Source organism: Perca fluviatilis, chromosome 2 (genome assembly GCF_010015445.1).
Source record: "Perca fluviatilis chromosome 2, GENO_Pfluv_1.0, whole genome shotgun sequence".
Classification (NCBI taxonomy): Eukaryota; Metazoa; Chordata; class Actinopteri; order Perciformes; family Percidae; genus Perca; species Perca fluviatilis.
In genome coordinates this window covers 26,241,968-26,262,431 of record NC_053113.1, presented here as the reverse complement: position 1 = coordinate 26,262,431, position 20,464 = coordinate 26,241,968, and the positions used below count along the sequence as shown (strand labels likewise).

Sequence of the window (20,464 nt, the reverse complement as noted above, 5' to 3'; positions counted from 1 at the left end):
TTAACAATGCACTATAAGCTTATGTAGAATCTTAATCTGGAAAGTAACTAGAAACTATACCTGTCACATAAATGTAGTAAAAAAGGTACAATATAAGGGATAAGAGAGACTTTATTGTCATCCATACAGTTCAGTACAGTACATAGAGGAACACAATTGTGTTTCCCTGATGATGAAATAATATTTAAGGTGTAAACAACAAGATACAAAAACAGGTACAGAACAAGATACAAGACAAGGTAGGCTACACACATATGGTGCAATAACAAACATTCAATCAAGGGTTAGGGTTAGCAGTTTTTGGGCCCTTGGGAATATTTATGTAGTAAGGTGCAATAGCAGTTATGGTCCAATATTACTAAATTGTAGTGGAGTATAAATATAAATTAGCATAAAAATAGACTCAAGTTAAGTGTAAGTACTTAAAATGTGTACTTAAGCACAGTACTTATGTATATGAGTATGCACTGTTAATATAAACTTCCAAACCAGATAAATAAATATATTATCAATAAATAAATAGCACGTACCACCCAATCATTACAGTAGCCTACATACAGTATGAGCATACTGAGGAGAATGAAGCACAAAAAAAGAGAAACCAAAAAAAAAAAAAAAGAGATGATGAAATCTCGCGAGATTACCACTGTAACGGTGGACTGGGGCTTGGTCGAAGTTTTCAGATGCATCTGTAGATGAATCATAACAGCATCAAGATGTCGGGACGATCAGGCCGTGCTGAGACCCGAAGTCGGGCTAAAGATGACATTAAAAAGGTCCTGGCAGCCATCGAGAAGGTGCGCAAATGGTACGTAGGCTGTCTTGGGGACAATATGGAGGGAAATGTATTGGTAGACTGTAGCCTGATATCTGCTGCGTCGCTCAACAAACTTCAGTCGGAAAAGTTAGATGATTGACGGAGCTGCTGACCAATCAATGCCCCGGGTTGACAGGAGAGGCGGAGCTAGCTGAGTTTTTTTTTCCGCCTAGAGCTAGAGCTGTCAATATGGCCACAGCCTCACATGCTGTTCGACGTAATGTAGACGACTGTCCCGTAGTCACATAACATGACATTAATGAACACCTTCGGACCTATCCTCGTGGCTTTTAAACGCCATGTAAAGTAAACGATGGCTGTAAGTGAGCACAATAGGACATTTGATTAGCTGTTATCTCTGCTGTGGACAGAAAGGACACGAGCATGCAGGCTATGTGATGTTACAGATTTATACTATTAAAGCAGATGGTTTAGTGTTAGAGCTTTCGAAAATAATAACTAATTAATTTTATTCCCAGGGAGAAGAAATGGGTGACAGTTGGAGACACATCTTTACGCATATTCAAGTGGGTGCCAGTAACAGAAACAAAGCAGGTGGGGGCCTCTGTCACATCAAAATCACTATCTCACCTTCAAGGATTTACTTTAATAAATCTAGTGAGTAGTCTGATTTTACAAACCCCTCTTTGTGTTCAGATATATCGCACCAAATCTACAGGTGGAGATAGAGGACTGAAAGATGTGGTCCTGGAAAACACAAACTCTTTACTGGATTTCACTGGTGAGTTTTGTGGCTGTACTTATTAAAATACTGGAACCACTGCATGTAGGCAAAGTCAAAAGTTCACACAATCAAACTCATAACATCTAAAAACAGAAACAGCATGAGAACATGTCACCTGATGTTCAGTACAACTCCTCTCTGCTCAGATGAAAACAGCAACCAGAGCTTTCTGTCAGACGTTTACCAGCCTAAAATGGATAACAGCAGCAGCACTTCAAGCTCGCAGCAGGTCAGCCCTCCACACACCTCCAGCCTCCGTACTGAAGACTCTCAGCCACCAATGCTGGGCCAGGAGAGTGTGGATGGTATGTGGATGGCTCTCTCAAGTATATTTTCACTAAATTTTACACATTATTCGAGTATAAAAGGGAATCGATCCTAGAGCTCAGCGGTGACAATTATAGACAATTACAATTAGTTGTGTCCTGTACCATCTCTGTATTCCCTCACTGTCAAAGCTGCATTAACAAGGATATATTTCCACCCTTGTGAATGCAGAACCAGTTAATTCAGGACAGGAGGGGGCTGATGAGCCTCCCACTCTCATCAAGGAGGACCTTCTTTCATCAGGAGCTGTCAGACGGAGCACCCCAGACACACAGGTTCGCTTTCTGAAAATGGGTTAAAAAAAAAGACCAGAACGTGTTCCTTGATTAATTAAGAATTAATTCCCGTCACTGGGGTCTGTTGCATGGTGTCAATTGATGTTCATTTTGAACTACAATGGCGTCAAAACATGTAAACATGTTTCTTTGTATTCAACAGGAGGAATTGGATGAATCAGGAGCACCCCCTTTAAAGAAGATTTGCACAGGAGAAAATGCTGCTCTGAGATAGCTCATTTATAATAATTTTGTCAAAATGCACACGATACCTGTCCTCAGTTGGATTAGCTAAGCTTTCAAAATGATTCCAAGATTCTCTTGAAATATTTACGCAAATTTTACATTTCAGCAAATGAGAAAAAAAAGTTTTTACTGCAAAATCCTTGTTCACTTTTAAAGGTCTTTAAAGTATGTTGTCTAAATTGAATTCTAAAATGAATGGAGAGGATTTTCCAAACTTTGTGTGGCAAGTCACTGTTATTGCAGGCAGTGTGTATTTCATTTCACATGCTGTAAATGTTTTTTTTGGCAACTGTTTTGGATTTACTTATGAAGTTGAACTTTACGTTTGCATGTTTCTATATCCTATTGCTTTATTTTTTAGGTTTACAGGCCATTTTAAAAAGGTGTTAAATGTGTAGCTTTATGCAGATTGATTTTTAGATGTGCCATTATATATTAAATACGAGGCTCTTTCTGGAACAGATCTTCTTTTGGCTTATCACATGCAAGACAAATGTTATTTTTTTTATATTTATAATATAATTTGCCCATGATTAACTGACAACGTTGTAAACCATAATAAATGCTACTTTCCAATTCTATTTCAATTCCTTGTTTCTGCAATGATACCTTGAGGCAATCAATCTACTATATTATGAAGGCAAGGCCTATTGTTTAATCAGACCTGTTCAAAATGGAGCCCAGACAATGGGTTCAGAAATTATTTCGATAATACAAGAAGGAATTCATGCCATGTCATTTTTAAACCCATACATAATCAAAATATTTAAACGTGTTTTAATGTGAATGAGCTAAATAGATCATATAAGCGTTATTGTCATCAGCTGACCTCTAGCCCCCTCATTTATATTCGATGCAGGCGTGGTTTCTTTTAAGAGGCTATTCTAGTTTGACAATAGACAGGACTTATCAGCCAATGAGAAGCCGTATCAGAACAATTCTATGAAGGCCCTTCACTGAGGAATCCAATGAACATCGAGGGAGGGCGGGACGTGCTTGCGACGCTGCTTGCTGCCGGGGAAACGGAGTTCTGAGGGTGTACGGAATTGTGCCGGTGGACGAGAAACTCCCGCCATTTCGACAAGGAATTTAACCTCTTGATTGATCCAAGTTACTTTTTCGTAACACTTGCTAATTATCTTATCTGACAACAAGAAGCTCAGACAGTACGAACATGCAGCAAATACAATTGATTAAACGAGAACAGGCCTAGTTTGCAAAGACTTGGGATTGTACAACGCGCCAGACCTACTGCTGAACTGAGCTTTGGCTGTTGCCGCGAGTTTGATTTCGGTGTGGTTTGCATCTTTACATGTTCATCCGGAGAAGCTAAAAGTTTACTAACTATACCGAGAGACAAGTCCGGCAACCTATTTTACATTTAAGACATTGCGTAAAACCAGCATGACACCACTAATAGAGGAGAGAAGAAGGATGCGATGAGGCGGGTGGCAAGAAGCGGACTGTTATTGTTTTGCAACGAGATAGCAATCCATCCTACTAGCTAACGTTAGTCAGCTAGCTAGCTGCTACACGTTGAGTGCCGGGCCTGCCGGCGGTAACGTGAGACGTGCTAAGATATTTCAGGACACTTGCATACATGCTAAGGACGTATTATTGTATGATATTGTGCTAGTTTATTGCTAGAAGATTTCATTTTACCCTTGGCACCCGTGCCATCTGTGGATTTGAGATGGCACCGCTTCTAGGCCGGAAACCTTACCCACTGGCTAAGCCGCTAGCCGAGCCACCAGGCCCGGGAGAAGAGGTCTACATCATCGAGCACACCAAGGAGGCCTTCAGGAACAAAGAGTATCCTTTAACATGATGCTGATGCTCAGTCTCGACTTATCTATCCAGTCGGCTTGATGTTGTATAGTTAGCTAAGTGGCTTTGTTTAACTGTCTAAATGTGCTCACATAGACACGTGCATTGGTCTGTAGGGCTTCAGTACCCAATTTGATGTTACCTCAAAACTTCACCTTATTTAATATTAACCCACATGTACACAGTGTACACCGGATGACAAGCTTACTGGCTAACGTTAGCACCGCTTTGCTAATCAACTCATTGTTAGCTAGCTGGCTGTTTCGCTAAGCTATAGTTAAGATTGACTTTTGAATTGCGCATAGAACAATTCACATGCTTAGCTAGTTGAATATAGAGAGCTGCTAAAAGGCGTCCTGTCACTTTCGTGGCCCCACTGTCAGCTAGTAATGCTAGCGCGCTGCTAGCGTTAGGGATCCCATTATGTCACAATAGCCCGCCGTCTGCTTCCACAGACTGAGGATGTTGCTCGGCTGGTTAGCTGTTAATGCTTGCCTATTTAGAGTCGGCTAGCCTTAGCTATCGCTACATTTGTGGTTTTTTAGTTTGCCAAGAGAGAACAGCAGTTGACTTAAAACTGTTTATTGATTTTAAGACAGCATTTTGGGATAGATATTTCTGTTCTAATATAATAGGGTAACTTTACCCACTTGTTTTGGTGTTTATGTGAAAACTTTGAACGTCAGCAAGATTATGAAGCCAGTTATGACAGATCAGTGTGACACACGCAGTGCGAAAAGTGGACTTTTATGGTGTGTTTTTATGGCTGCATGAGTAGTTATAAGTTATAGTAGATGTGGATTCTTGCAGTGACATAGCTGTAATTCACTTTACTGTCTTTATGTCACGTTACCTTTTTAACATCAGAATCTACCATCACTGCTTGAAGAACGGCTATGTGAAACACAGGCCTCCCAGCTACCTTTCCACGCTATCCCATCATCAGAATTTGTTCAATTCTCAAGTGGAGAATGTGGTTCACTTTACTGTTGTAGTTTTTACAATCACCAGAGGTAGCAAAGTCAAACTTTTTACTCTCAACTACCCATAGAAGTGTGTTAACTTTTTTCCCACAGAACTTATTTTCATCTTGTTAGTAAGCAAATGGCTAAATAAGGAGAAACTGCTTACATGTCAGTATTGTAATTTCCTTGACAAAATGCTTACAGAGAGTATGAGGCACGCGTGCAGAGGTACAATGAGCGCATCTGGACATGCAAGAGCACTGGAAGCAACCAGCTCACACACAAAGAAGCATGGGAGGAGGAACAAGAAGTCACCGAACTGTTAGTATTACATCCAAAGTTTGTTTGCACACAATTTTATCCAACTTTTTAAATAATAGCCATTAGTCGACTCTCCGTTGATTACTGTCCATGGCCTCTACAGGGTGTTGTGTTCTGTGAAGAATACACCAGTACAATTTAGTAAATGGCAGTACTGGTAGTTTAGATGCCCCAAAAAATGCAGATTAGCCTCCCTATGACAGCAGCTCAGTTGTATCATAAGAGTTACACTCTCCAAGTGACGGTCACAAGGCTCGCTGCTTTGCTATGATTGGATAAATCTAGTGCTCCTCCTCTCATTCTATTTAGAGAGTGTGTGATTGAGTCATCCTTCAATCTGCAATGGCCTGGTGATAGTTCCCTTAGACTGATCTGTGAACAGGAAGAACATAGCCATAAAAAACTGTAGGAAAGTTCAACTGATCTTTGTCAGTCCACTTATCACCAACCAGGTGTACATACACTGTATGTATATGTGCTATCAGCAAGAGAAAGGTGGGCCAAGGAGATGTCGCAGCAAAGAGGGGGCAGAGCGTTGTTCAGCTGTCCAGAGCTCAGGTCACTCAGGATCACATTGTGTATTTAACCTTTGTCTAATTATATCAGCAAAGAGATTTTACTCCCCCTACTGGTCACTCTCAGCCCTTTGTTGCCCTGTTATGTAATGCTCTGGTCCCTGTGACAAATGCATCGCAGAAATCCAAACGATGTGAAATAAATCATGTCCTGAATAGAGTGCATCACACATTTACGAACTCAATTTATGTCTGATGTGGCAACAGCCTTGTTTGCTGAGCATCAGGACAAATAAAAACGGTCTCACTTTATACTGAAAAAGGTGGAACACATTAAGATGGGAATGCAGGACAGAAACTATATTAAACTTAATCTATATATTTTACATATATATGTATATATAACTGCTGACCATTTTCTGTGTGCAGGCTTCAGGAGGAGTATCCCCTGTGGTTTGAGAAGCCGGTCCTGGAGATGGTCCACCACAACACGGTGTCTTTAGACAAACTGGTTGAAATGGCCTGGATGGAAATCCTTACCAAGTATGCTGTGGATGAAGAGTGTGACTTCCTGGTCAGTTTGGCTTCTTACATTTCTGAACTTGTCTGTTATGTAACTTTGCATTTGGATCTCATGACTCCAGCACCCATTATCACTATTAATATTATCTTTAGAGGACCATATACATTATTTTGTATTTTTAACAACAAATGAGACACTTTAAAATATTGCTGGCACTTTACCAAAGGTTATTAACATTTTTTGGATTAATGTTCTACCTCTTAGGTAGCAGTTGATGTTTGTTCTTTTAAGAGGTGTTAAGAAATTACAATCTCTGCTGGGTCTAATATGACTTGGCACTAATGTAAAACCTAAACGATACCCATCCAGCAGGTGTTTAATTGAGAACTTCCACTTGGTGTATTCTGAGATGCTCATGAGACTTTTCCACTTCAGGTGGGGAAGGACAAAAGTTTGCAAGTAAAGGTGGTGAAGATCCATCCCCTAGAAAACCCAGAGGGCGAGATGGGAGAGAAGAAGCTTGAAGGTGCCTGTGATTCTCCATCTAGCGACAAGGAGAATGCAAGTCAGGAGAACCAGAGGAAGGAACCTCCTCCCAGAGAGGAGGAGAACAGGAGGGAGAGTCTCAGTGAGTACCAGTTGCTGCATAAAGAGTGTAAACAGTTTTGAAGCAAATTCATATTGCCGCCATGCAGCATGGATAAAACCAAACTTGCTGTAGACTGATTATAAATGTGTCCCTTTTTATGACAGGTTGTATATTGTTTGATTATTGTTTGTAGGCCCAGAATAACAGTTTTTTGCTTAGATAAAATGTTTTCATTTCCCCAGTTAATTCACTTTATGTTGTGATCACTTTTTTTCTGCATGTTTTTTTTTTTGTGGAAGAGTCTCATTTGTTATACATGATATTGTTTTACTTCCAATTAGGTGACAGAGCACGACGTTCACCAAGGAAACTTCCCAATGCCATGAAGGAAGAAAAGAAGAAATGGGTGATGCCCAAATTCCTTCCTCATAAGTACGATGTGAAGCTTGTCAACGAGGATAAGGTCTGTATCCCGTTGTCAGCAGTCAACAAAAAGTGTCTAAACTTCTTTTCCTTCTTGTTGTCTTGTCTTGAAACCCATGACCGTATATTACTCTGTATTTTCCTGTGCTAAATGTGATGATATTTGGCACTCTGGTCCACAACCGGTCTTACATGTTTGTTCATGATCTTTTGAGACTTACACAAAGTTAAAATTTTTGAAAGAAGTTGACGCTAAATCTTTCCCACCGACTTGTCTCCTAGGTGATCAGTGATGTCCCAGCAGACAGTCTTAACAGAACGGAGCGCCCTCCAACCAAGGAGATCATACGCTACTTTATCAGGCACTATGCTCTGAGGCTGGGCATGGGAGAGAGTGCTCCCTGGGTGGTTGAAGATGAACTGGTGAAAAAATTTAACTTGCCCAGCAAATTCAGTGACTTTCTTCTTGATCCACACAAGGTAATTTACTCATGGCAATTTCTTTTTGCATATTACAAAATAAAAAAAATGTTCACTAGTTCTTGGCTCACACTTTTATTTATATTTTTTTATTTTTTTTGTCTAAAGTTTTTAGCAGAGAATCCCTCTGCAAAGCGTAAGAGCTTGTCATCTCCAGAGGGTAAACCTAACAAGAGGCTCAAGACCCCTGACACCCCAGGGGACGATTCAGGAAATGAGAAGGGAGAAAAGAAAAGGAAAAAGAAGAAAGACTCTTTAGGCATGCCCCTTAGTCCGACCATTTGGGGCCACATGCAGGTTAGCTGGCTTGTATGCACATTATCATGTCTGTTTTTTTTCTTTTCAATTACTTAATAACTATGGAGTATCTTTTTATTTTTTTTTTAAAGTCAAAGCTTTGCTTAATGGGCTCATTTTTAACTGTATTTCAGAAAATCAAAATGAATGGCTCCCCTCTCAAGATGAAGAACTCGGGATCTCCAAAGAAAGGAGAAGGCAAAGGGTCTGCTCCATCCACTCCAAAATCGGGCAGGAAGTCCGGGGACAAGAAAGAAGGAAAGAAAAGTGGAAAGAGCGGTGATAAGAAGCTCAATGTCCTCAAAGCTTCTAAAAAGGACGATAAAGCTGGTGCTAAGACACCGAAGATGAAGCAGATGACACTGCTGCATCTGGCTAAGAGCACGCCTGCTGGGAGCCCAAAGAAGAGAGCCCGTAGTACCAGCATGGGTACGCCCAAACTGGGGAAGCCACTGCACCCTATGGCTCTCCACCTTCTTCGTTACTATAAGGAAAACAAGGGCAAGGAGGACAAAAAGAACTCTCTTTCTGGCCTCATCTCCAAGGCTGCAAAGACCTTGTCCCCAGATGATCGGGGCCGGCTGCCAGAGGAGCTCAAGGAGCTGGTGCAGAAACGCTGGGAGCTACTGGAGCAGAAGAAGCGCTGGGCAGCCATGAGTGAAGAGGAAAAGCAGGAAGAGACGAGGAAAAGGCGCGAGGAAGTCAAAGAGAAACTTCGAGAAAAGGCCAAGGAGAGGCGTGAGAAGGAGATGCTTGTCCGCCGAGAACAGTCGCGCCGATACGAGGACCAGGAGATTGAAGGTGGCAAGACCCTGCCGACGTTCAAGCTTGTAGACATGCCCGAGGGGCTGCCCAACACCCTGTTTGGTGACGTGGCTATGGTCGTGGACTTCCTCCACTGCTATGCAGGGCTGCTGATGCCAGATGACCAGTACCCCATCACAGCTGGGGCTCTGATGGAAGCCCTGGCCGGGGAGCGGTCAGGCTTCCTCTACCTGAACCGCGTGCTGGTGGTGCTGCTTCAGACGCTGCTGCAGGACGAGCTGGCAGAAGGCTACAGTGAGCTTGATATGCCCTTATCTGAGATCCCCCTCACCATGCACTCAGTGTCAGAGCTGGCACGGTTGTGCCTGCGACCATGTGACGCCCATGGTGAGGAGAGCGCCCGGGGCTCAGTGGACTCGGGGGCTTTAGGTGGCTTTGATGATGTGGTGACCAGTGAGTTCTTGGAGAAACTTGAGACAATCGAGGTGTTTGAGCTGAGCCCCGAAGAGAAGGTCAGTCTGCTGGTGGCAATGTGCCACCGCATACTCATGACGTACTCGGTTGAAGACCATGTTGATGCAATGCAGCAACGGTCCGCTGAGGTGTGGAAGGAGCGTCTGGCAATGCTGAAAGAGGTCAATGACCGCAAGAGGGCAGAGAAGCAGATGCGAAAGGAGATGGAGGGCAAAGGTAGGCTTCTTTTCCCACTTATTTTAACTGCACTAAACCGCTTATATAATACCCACAAAACATCAATACAACTTGTTGAGCTATGAATTGATTATGAATGTTTTGAAAGTCAAAATACCAGAGCGGAACATCATTTTTCAGCCTTTTATTTAGTCTTTTATTGATATACCCAAAATTGTAAATTGTGTGTTGTTGTTGTTGTTGTTGTTTTTTAATTTAAAAAAAAAAAAAAATTTCTTCTTCTGGTCTCAAAGGCGAGAAAAAGAAAGAAGCGGCTGCAAAGAAGGAGAACAAAAAAGAAGTAAAGGTGGAGCCGGAGCCAGAGGACATGATCAGCTCGGTGAAGAGCCGGCGGCTGATGTCCATGCAGGCCAAGAAGGAGAAGGAGGAGATGGACAGACAGAACAAAGGTAAACTTTTGTAGCAGGGAGTGGAGCACATAATCCATTTCCAAATATGCTATTTAAAAAAATAAATAAATAAATGACAAGCTAACCATGTATCTTGTGACACGATTTGATTTTGTTCTCGCAGTACTTAGTTTCTCCACCACTGAGATCTTGTAAGAATGTGTCATTTAGAGTGAAGCCAGTTTATCATTAATAACTTCTTATAATTCTTAAGTCAGTATACCTCACTCTACTGTTATTCCCCCAAAGAGCGCATGGAGAAGGAGGCTGAAGAGGAGCGAATGCGTAAACAGAGGGCTGCTGTAGAAAGGGCCTTTCAGGATGGTATAACCAAAGCCAGACTTGTCATGCGCAGGACCCCACTGGGTACCGACAGAAGTCACAACAGGTTAGTGCTGCACACAAACGTTTGAAAAGATTATGCACAGATGAATAGGGTTAGGAATCTGGTGAATTCAATGAATAACCTAAGTAAATTGTAACCACGGCTGTTTTGATGTTTTTGTCCAGATACTGGCTTTTCTCTGACGTGGTCCCTGGTCTGTACATTGAGAAAGGCTGGGTGCATGAAAGCATCGACTACAGCTTCACCCCTCCACCGGAGGACAAACCAGCTGAGCCCGAGGTAGAAGAGGAAGAGGATGGCGAGTCGGCCGCTGTTCATGATTCACAAGGTACAGTAACTTAAGTGTTAGGTATCCTCGTCAAAATGTTTGTCATCAAAATGTTAATGTGTTTGTGTGTTAATGCAAAAAAGTTAATATTGACTGATATCGGTCCCAAATATAAAATCTCCTCTATTGGTATCAACTTAAAAATGTTTCTTTGCAACTCTAATTCAGATGAATGTCTTGTTTAGTTTTTCTTGGTGTGCAGTTCTGTGTGTGGACATAATTCATTTGCGGTTTTGGTCAATTTGTTTTACTTTTTTAGTCATAAAAAAATCTGTTTTAATTACGGTTTATGCTGTAGGAGCTGAAAAGGATGATGGCAGCATAGATGGTGCTATTTGTGAGGGAGCCCAGCAGGGGGCAGCACCAGACATCTGTATAGAAACTACTGTTCCCAACCAGGGACAGAACCTCTGGTAAGAGCTTGGTTTCTAACTTCTTCTTTCATTTGATTGATTTTCCTCCTTTTTCTTTTTACACCATCTTTTTTTCCCCCCTAATTGTTCTACCTCTGGATACAGGTTTGTATGTGAAAGCACAGCTGAGCTGGAGGAACTAGTGGAAAGTCTTCATCCTCAGGGGGTTAGAGAGAGTGAACTGAAAGCGAAGATACAAAGCAGGTGCGTGCACTCATACTCTTACTCTAACAAACATGCAAGCATCCAGTCGTACTGCGCTGCTAAAGCATTACCTGGTTTTACCAGCTTTTAGGGATCTGTTGGAGTGATCCAACCGGTGCTATTTAAAGCTTTTGCTTTTTCTTTAGTTGAAGCAAGCTTGTAGGTTATGAAAAAGTTTAGAATGAAAGTAAAATTAATACAAAACCACCAGAGCATCTACAAGAAAGTATGAACAATGGTGTTTTAAAAAAAAGAACAGTTTAAAAAAAAAACATAGCAGCAGTGATGCAGTAAATAAGAAGCTGAATACAAAGCTTTCCCTTCCCTGTTTCAGGTACCAGGACATCCTCCACTCTGTCCATCTGACCCGTAAAAGCAAAATGGCCCTTAGGACCTGTGATGGCTACGCAGAGCTGCTCAATTACCTGCGTAGTGACATCCAGGAGGTAGCCTCAAGACTCCAGAAGGGAGGCCTGGGATACCTCGATGACAACATAGACATTGAAGATCAGGTGATTAGTTTGTCTGGCTACGTACAATATCGGTAGCACTGAAATTTCAACATTAATGTTCACTGACGACTGAGAAAATTCTTTCTTTGGGGTGAGTGACTGTGTTCAACCTTCTGTCAACACCTGAAAATATAAAAACAAGCATGAAATGTGTGCAAAAGGAAGTGGTATTTTGATTCTACAGATAAGTGTCCTCGGTTGAGAAAACGGGTGATTTCCTTGGTTATATTCGCATATATAATTCAATGGTTAAAAGTGGTTTACTCCTTTTGTTTAGTATAGTAAGTATTGATGATGGTACAAAAACCATCATCAACCCTAATAGGTTTGATAACATTGCTTGTATCATATTGTGCCTGTGAAACGCCTATTGTTTTGTTATATGGTGAAATGTTACTGATTTAGATTTTTTTTTTTTTTTTTTGGTCAGTGTTGTCCACAAAACTTTGGGATTGTAATTGCTAACTGATCCGTTTCATCCTCTACTCAGTTGAAAGACATGGAGAGCTTGAAAGACTTTGGCGAATGCATCATCACCATTCAGGCCTGTGTAATCAAAAAGTTCCTGCAGGGATTCATGGCCCCCAAGCAGAAAAAGAAGAAAAAGCAAGGAGGGGAGGAAAGCAGCAAGGCTGAGGAGGTGGACGAGGAGAAGAGACTGGCAGAAGAGGCTAGGGTAAGAGAACAGAGTTGCAATATTCAAGTTTAGTTCTAAGTATGTGTCTCAAAGGTAACGGGGTCCGGTCCATTAAGAAGTCACTGGATGTTGGGATTATCTGATTTTCACAGGGGAGGTTTGCACAGGTATTAAAGGCATCATGGTCATAACTCTAGGTGAAGCGCATTAATGTCAAAGCTCCTGTAATGAGTGTTTTTTAATTTGAAAGAAAACAAGAGCTATGAGATGGGCACTCAAAATAAAATTGAATTGAGAAGCTGACATTTGCTCATGAAACACACTCCTACAGACAGAGCTATCACTATTGAACTCTTTCTCTTCATGTAAAGTTCTGCTGAGTTAAACAAGTCTGGGGTTTTCCTCTTAGGTGGCGACAGCGGTAGAGAAGTGGAAGACTGCCATCCGAGAGGCCCAGACCTTTTCCCGCATGCACGTCCTGCTGGGAATGTTGGACGCGTGCATAAAGTGGGACATGTCTGCCGAGAACGCTCGCTGCAAAGTCTGTCGCAGGAAAGGTGAGGACAGTTTTCTGCTGTTGTCTCACTCGTTTTGTCTCAGGAAAGGAATTGGCTGTAAATTATTTGCAGCCTATGGCTTTATTGACATAGAAATGTTTGTTGTAACATGGCTTTCTTTGACCAGTAACGGGACAAATAACATTTTTTTTTTTTTTTTTGTTTGTTCTGTATCTGACCTCAGATCACCTAAACAGAACTACAGCACCGCAACTGGCGCCTGTCTATTTAAATATGGTTTCTTATGTTTTTCTTCATGAAGACACAGTCAGTCCTTACTAATAGGTGTGCTGAATTGTTGAGTTGCAGTTTGAGTGAAGCATTGCTACACCACTACCCTTCTGCCTCCTGTCTAGTGCTCAGGCAGAGCCCATCTGTGCTGAAGCTGATGGAGTCTAGACCCAGATCCAAACAGGGCAGCAGCGGCAGGCTCAGAGCAGGGCAGACTAGTAGTGTAAGGCAGGTCTACATACAGAGCCGGCAGATCCACAGGCCAACAGGTGAACCTGTAGTGATAAGATGACGATTAAAAACTTGGTTACTTGCACAGAGTTTGTTGGCCTTTTCAGGGAGTGAATAGGGGAACAGAAATGTAGGCATACTGAATACATTTAAGGTAAAAAAACAGGGAATTGGTTTAAAAATGCCTTCTTTACCCAGTCATATGGTAAATGTTGATCCTCTTCCAGGTGATGATGAGAAACTCATCCTCTGTGATGAGTGCAACAAGGCCTTCCACCTGTTCTGTCTGCGACCGGCCCTGTACCGCATTCCTGACGGAGAGTGGCTGTGCCCGGCCTGCCAGCCCACTGTGGCCAGACGCGGCTCCCGTTCAAGGTAACCACCGTACGCTTTGTCACTGTCCTTCATTGTTGATGTAAACTATTAAAGTTCATGTATACATGTATACATTTTATTTGTGTGCAGTAACACATTTCTTTATTGACTCAACATTTTATATTTTTATTTATCACAAAATGAGTGCTGTGCATACAGTAAATAGTGGAGCATTTACAGTGACAATCTGTCATTTTACAATAAAACCTTTTATTAGGTGTGTGCATACAGAGACGTTTTCATTAAAAATGACTGTAGGCCTAAATGAAGCTGGATAAATTGTGCTATGCAGGTTTCTGAAGGACACATTTTATTCCCCACTGTTTTTAAAAGAATTGCATTCTTAAAGCTGCAGTAGTATTCAAGTTTGTACTCTCCTCACTGTGCGTAACCCCAGCCACAAAATGTAAATTGGCAGGAAAATGGCAGCGCAGTGGCTCTAGTATTAGTGAGACTCTTTTTGACACATTACTATGATATATGGTTATTTTTCCTAATTTTAACAAAACCTCTAAAGTAAACCCTGCCTCTTTTCCAACTACAGACCATCTTCTGTCTTCGTAATCAGTGTAAAGGTTTTTTGTTTGGCAACCTCTCTATTGCAGGAACTACAACCAAGACACAGATGATGAAGAAGAGGACGAGGAGGAGTCTGAAGAGGAGGAGTCCGAGGAAGAGGACGAGGACGAGGAAGAGAACGACTACAAAGCCATGGGTCACAGCTGTGAGTGTCAGCGAGAGAGAATTAAGTCCACGTTTCACAATATTGTCTCGGCTCAATGGTTCATCTTTAGGGTTTCAACCAGGATAAGTTAAGGATGAGCGGCCAAATGTATAGTTTTTGACTTCTGTGTGCCAACTCCAGACGGGAATCCTTGCATCATCAATACGTTACATTTTGTATTTAAAAACGATGGCGCAAAACAAATAATACAACAAATAAATTGGGTTGTCCAAAAGAATAAGTCACAGTTGGTTTTGGAAAATGGGGTGCTAAAGGTTGGGAATGAGAAGAATGCTGACAGGGAATAACGGCCCCTGTCCTGTCCCCATCTCTATTGTCTGTGTGTTGTCATGTAGCACAGCTCAGGTCTGGACCTTTTGCTTTGAAGCCACGTCTCACTCTGGCTTCACTCAAAGTATGTGGCAGGATGATCCCCTCTGTCAGTTCAAGCGTGCATGTCAAGGATGACAATTAAGAACTTTTATGCATCAATAGTTTGAAAGAGGATATGAATGGATCATTTTTCATTTCAGTTAATGTTGGTTACACATGGAATCATTTCAGATATACATTTTCTTTCCTATGCCTTTTTTGGTACATACAAAACTAAGTGTTTCCGCTGGGGTTCATTTTCACTTGCCTCTGACCTCTTCTGTCCTGATCGCCTCGTTATTTCTTCACAGTGAGACCAAGGAAGAAAAATAAGCAGTCTTCGTCTCGGCAGAAAAGTTCAAAAAGTAAACCCAAGAAGCAGTCGTCTTCGAGTAGTCAGAGCAGCAAACAGAGGACTGGCCCCAACAGCCCTGCAGACATCGATGAACTGGTAAGAAACCAGCAGGACACTTGCATACAGAAGCTAGGTCTTCTTAGAAGAATTAAAGAATAGACTTAAAACGGGGAAACGTTGAGGGCAAGAGTTGATCTATATCTCAGAAGGAGACAGACATTGTCATTGACAGCACATTGTTGTCTGCAGGTGCGACAGAGTTCCGTATCAGGAGTGCGCAGGCAGGCACTGGAACTGGAGCGGTGCGAGGAAATCCTCAAGAAACTGATGAAATTCCGCTACAGCTGGCCTTTCAGGTGAGCAAAGGACATAATCTGTTTATGAAGTACTCTGGAGCAGCACCAACTACTTGCATGTGGGAGAAAAGTGTTTACACCTAGGAGTCATAAATAGTGATATTTATTTTTGTTTGTATAACATTTCTTGTATTTGTAGAAACCCCAAATTGGTCTTTCAGGGCGACATCATTTCTTAGGATCTTGACACCCCGTCCCCAGTACATTCAACATGTATGATATCACTAAGGCGGAAAGATTAAGCTCTACTGAATTAAACGTTTAACAAGTTATGTAGTCTAAAACAATATTACCAGATTACCCTTGAGAGAGATGCTGCCGGTGTTGTTGCAGACCCATGAATAAATCACAAATTAGTTTCTGAGTTTGTCGTAGTAAAGCTGTCCTTCCAGAAAAATGCGGCGTTTTTTTGTGATTTTTTTTTTCCGGGCAAAAATCCTTGATTATGCGGCACGTTTTCTTAAAAAATGGAAAATAGCTGCTCTTGTGTGAAGTAAACGCAAAATTTTTCAACTTTCTGCTAAGATATGTGACTTTTTTTCAATGAAAATGCAGGGATTATGAAATCATGCAAGCCCTGCATATTTTGCGCGGAAATCGGCAATTTATGCGGCGGAAGTGCGGCATATTTGAAAAAATGCAGCCCCCGTATAAATATGCGGACTTTGGCTGATTATGCGTTGAATTATGCAATTGCATAATCGCGTTTTTCTGGAGGGACTGGTTAAATCGACATACCCTACCACCTGAATGACTTGGACATCAAGAATTATTATGATGCTTAACCTGTAGCCTAACGTGGCCCTCTTCTACCACTCGGCTTCTCGTACAGGGAGCCTGTGTCCACGGAGGAGGCCGAGGACTACCTGGACATAATCTCCCAGCCCATGGATTTCCAGACGATGCTGGGGAAGTTCAGCCAGGGCTTGTATCGCCACGGCCAGGATTTCCTGGAAGACTTGAAACTAGTCTTCTCCAACGCAGAGGAGTACAACCAGCAGGGCAGCAGCGTCCTCTCCTGCATGGTCAAGACAGAGCAGTCGTTCATTGAGCTGCTCCAAAAGCTGCTGCCTGGCCTCAGCTACCTCCGCCGGCGGTCACGCAAACGCGTCAGCCGAGCCCCTGCAACATCTGAGGAAGAGGAAGAAGCTGAGGAGGAGGAGGAGGAGGAGGATGAAGAGGAACCGAAGAAGAAGATTCAGAATGGGAAATCGAACAGGAAGAAAACCAGAAATGTTCAGGGACGAAGGGAAGAGGAGAGCGAGAGTGGGGGGGAGGAGGAGGAGGAGGAGGATGATGATGATGACGATGATGATGGCAGGAGGAGAAGTAAGCGGACCTCTACCACCTCAGGCAAGAAGGATTACAGGGAGCAGGATAGCGATGGCGAGCGGGACACACGGAGAACTCGTCAGCGGGGGGGCCGGGGCGATGCTGGGGGGGCGAGCAGCGACGAGGACCGGTCCAGCCAGCAGCGACATTCCAAGAGACAGAAACGCTCATGAAGACCAGGGTGATTATTATTAGATTTTTTTTTTTTGGTCGTCTCTCTCTTGCTTTAAAATTTCTGTCCCGCTCTTCTGAAAATGATCAAGACCCCTCCATCACCTCCTCTTCACAGCCAGCGGGACTTAATCCTCAGAAGGACTTTTTTGTGTTACTAAATTTCTGTTCATATTTTGAAAAACGACAAAAGAAAACTGATTTATATTTGTACCAAGTTTAATTTTTTTTCTTCTTCTAGCCAAGAAAAATGAGACATTTGAGATAATGGATTGGTCCTCATAGCTCTTAAGACTCTTTGATTTGAATTTCAGTTCCACTTCGACAACCTCACACGTGTGTAATTTTTTACTTAAAATGTTGTCCCGTGAACTGCTTTATTTTTACATTTGCGCTCCCCAAACACCAGTACAGTGTAATCAGAGGTCTGTCTTCACTCTTGACACACAAAGTCCAGCCATCACTTGTGTCTAGCTGTAAAGTGTTTGTTCCACCCACATCTCTGTTACAAGTCATGGTGTTTTCACTGACTTGAAGTACTTTTTGTTAAAAAGATGGTGTCCATGTAGCCAAAATCTTTCTTGGCTTAAAAACAGCGCTGATAGCTGATATTAAATGTTCCCATCACCTGTAAATCCCTCTTACTACTATAAGCATCTTGACACCAACATTATCTTTAGTCAAATGCAAGTCTATAGACACACACATGGTAGGATTTTTACTAGTTAGTCTACTTATTTTTTTATTTTTCCTGCCCAGGTGCAGATTTATTGTCAAAAGCTGGGTTCAGACTGCATGTCACACATGTAGTTGAATCACTTTAGTGCTAAAAACACAATCTTCAACTCAGCTCTTAGTGCCAAGATGTTTTCAAAAACAGGGACCTGACTTGGAATCTCATCCTTGGCGTGTGGAGCTGACTAGCCTTTCCTCCTCTGTAGTGCCCTGCCACTCTAAAAGAACCTGTACCTCAATGCTCCGTCAGTTTGCACTCCGCTCGTGCAAAGTGCACCTATTATGCCAGCAGCTGCAGGACCAGACTTTATTGAAATTATGTGCATAAACCTTTTGTAAACCGTGTTCCAAACAACAAATGTGACGTTTGTTAAGAAAATGGGCATTTTTGAATATTTGATTATTTTTTTTGTTGCACATTTTATTTGGTATTGTAAATGATAACTTGTTGATCGTAATCATATCCAACAAATGGCGAGGTTTAACCAGGGCTCTCCTAGTCAATGCAGAGAACACGTCAGCAGTTGGTTCACTTTTCATTGTCACTTGTACATTTTGTAACAAACACCTGCAGTCACTCCTTTTAAAAAAGGATTTGCGTGGGTGAAACGGCTCCTAAGATGCGAAATTTAAGGTTTCCCCTGCATGTCCTGGTTCAGTCACCAGGCGGTGCTCCACTCCTGCTCTCGGAGTACTTTTCTGTCCCATCGGTTTCCTAATAATTCATTGACAGTGCTGTTGGCTGGACTGCTGTAACTCACTGCTTTGTGGGCTCACTGGTCATCAAAGGATGGAGAGCTCCATATTGCTGGTGTATTTTGGCTCTACAACTTGTTTTGTAATACCTTCTACACGGTCAACCCAACAAACCTTTTGAGTATGCAGAATATATATATATATCACTGACCCTCTAATGTCTGTACTGTGCTGTGCTGGTCTCCTGTGTTTTTCTTGTGCTGTTATCATCAAGACCTTACTGATTTCATTTGGCCCCTGATTTCCCCCACCCCTCCTATTACTTTTGTTTAAATTCGGCTTTGTTCCTGACATGATTATAAAATCACTGTTGTAATTGTTTGACATTTCAATGAACAAACAAAAGGTTATTGCCCTTCTCAAGTTGAGACCTGACTGTAAATGCTTTCTTTGTTCTTGGAGGAACTGCAAAAAGTATTTTACACTTCCTTTTTTTTTATATATATATTTATAGTCTCTAAAGTTGGGGTTGGGCAGGTTCAGAGGATTCACATGTAAAGAATTTCCAATAAAGGCTATGGACGAAGACCGTAGTTTCCCTGTTTTGTGTTGAGCTGATGAGCGTCCCCTGGTCAGACAGACACACATCACTGCCATCTGTAAAACCTTGTGATGAGATGGTCGGGGAGAGAAACGGGTTAGCCATGAGCACCGACTGATGTCTAATTTTACTTTTTAATAAAACATCAAATGTGGTCTTACTCTCTGTGTGGACTCTTTTCTCAAAAACATCAGCATCTACAAATGGAAGCCAAACTAGCTTCAAATATGTGTGCGTTGAAGCCAGAAGTGACATGACGGAGGATAAATAGTTTAATTTTCACAGAGGAAGAGATGAGCAGCGTGGACTTAAACTATTCAATGAAAACGTTTTGTGGAAAATGTGAAGCTTATGATGGTTGAGATCCTTAATCGCACAATTTAGGCTCTGTAAGGTACAATATTACTTTAATATCATTTTATTCAGTTGACTGGCAGAAAGACTAAATCAGAAGATGAACAATTCTTTGTCCAGAAGAAAGCTGTGGGCACAAGAAACCTTAGATATTTACACAAGGCTATTACAGTGTCTAGACGGTTATTGGACCTGTTCGGGCTGTTTATGGACCAAAATAAAGATTTTGCTGCACTCAGTAGTCTGAGCCAGTTTCATAGGGAGCTCTCTTCACAAAAATGTGCCCATACAGGTAATAGGTGGCAGCAATGATAACAACCAACTGGAAAGTCCCACAGTTATATAGCCACAATAAGGAGTGTGTCTGTGATGGATGGAGCAGAGGAGAGTGGAGGACAGCAAGATCCTATGAAATCTACTAAAGTGTTGACAGCGTCTGAGCCATCTGTAATTTGGCAACAGGTGTAGAGGCTAAGATGGATCAGAGTAAGGGTCAGAGATGTGAAAAGTGGGTGGAAACCTTGCACTTGATTAGCAACTGTTCAAGCAACTGCATTCAGCTATAATAAACTTGAAATAATGTTTCACTTTTATGAGTTGAATTATCCAATAAAGAACAAATTCTCATTTAGAAATAAGATTGCCGACGTATTCTTACTTATCTGTCATTTCTTATAGCTCTCTATTTTAAAATTAAAGTGTGTGATTTCTATCCTTCC

The 20,464-nt window shown here is 41.9% G+C and overlaps 2 protein-coding genes across 3 annotated transcripts; both read left to right on the top strand.

Moving 5' to 3' along the window:
* The first annotated feature begins 636 nt into the window (after window positions 1-636).
* Window positions 637-2,986, top strand: bcl7bb (BAF chromatin remodeling complex subunit BCL7B b). Its single transcript, XM_039778394.1, has 6 exons — window positions 637-808; window positions 1,297-1,372; window positions 1,475-1,559; window positions 1,709-1,867; window positions 2,061-2,164; window positions 2,328-2,986. The coding sequence occupies exons 1-6, from the start codon at window positions 696-698 to the stop codon at window positions 2,397-2,399; spliced, it is 609 nt and encodes a 202-aa protein (XP_039634328.1). The 5' UTR covers window positions 637-695; the 3' UTR covers window positions 2,400-2,986.
* A 429-nt stretch (window positions 2,987-3,415) lies between these two features.
* On the top strand, window positions 3,416-19,551 carry baz1b (bromodomain adjacent to zinc finger domain, 1B). Of its 2 annotated transcripts, XM_039778369.1 has the most exons (22): window positions 3,416-4,222; window positions 5,407-5,523; window positions 6,468-6,612; window positions 6,997-7,189; window positions 7,492-7,613; window positions 7,856-8,053; window positions 8,162-8,350; window positions 8,485-9,805; window positions 10,060-10,215; window positions 10,465-10,603; window positions 10,726-10,889; window positions 11,188-11,302; window positions 11,408-11,506; window positions 11,841-12,018; window positions 12,509-12,694; window positions 13,065-13,212; window positions 13,569-13,712; window positions 13,902-14,049; window positions 14,655-14,773; window positions 15,457-15,596; window positions 15,750-15,856; window positions 16,689-19,551. In XM_039778369.1, the coding sequence occupies exons 1-22, from the start codon at window positions 4,104-4,106 to the stop codon at window positions 17,359-17,361; spliced, it is 4,920 nt and encodes a 1,639-aa protein (XP_039634303.1). In that variant the 5' UTR covers window positions 3,416-4,103; the 3' UTR covers window positions 17,362-19,551. The 2 variants fall into 2 exon arrangements, with proteins under 2 accessions (XP_039634303.1, XP_039634314.1); XM_039778380.1 differs by lacking the exon at window positions 13,569-13,712.
* The last annotated feature ends 913 nt before the right edge of the window (window positions 19,552-20,464 follow it).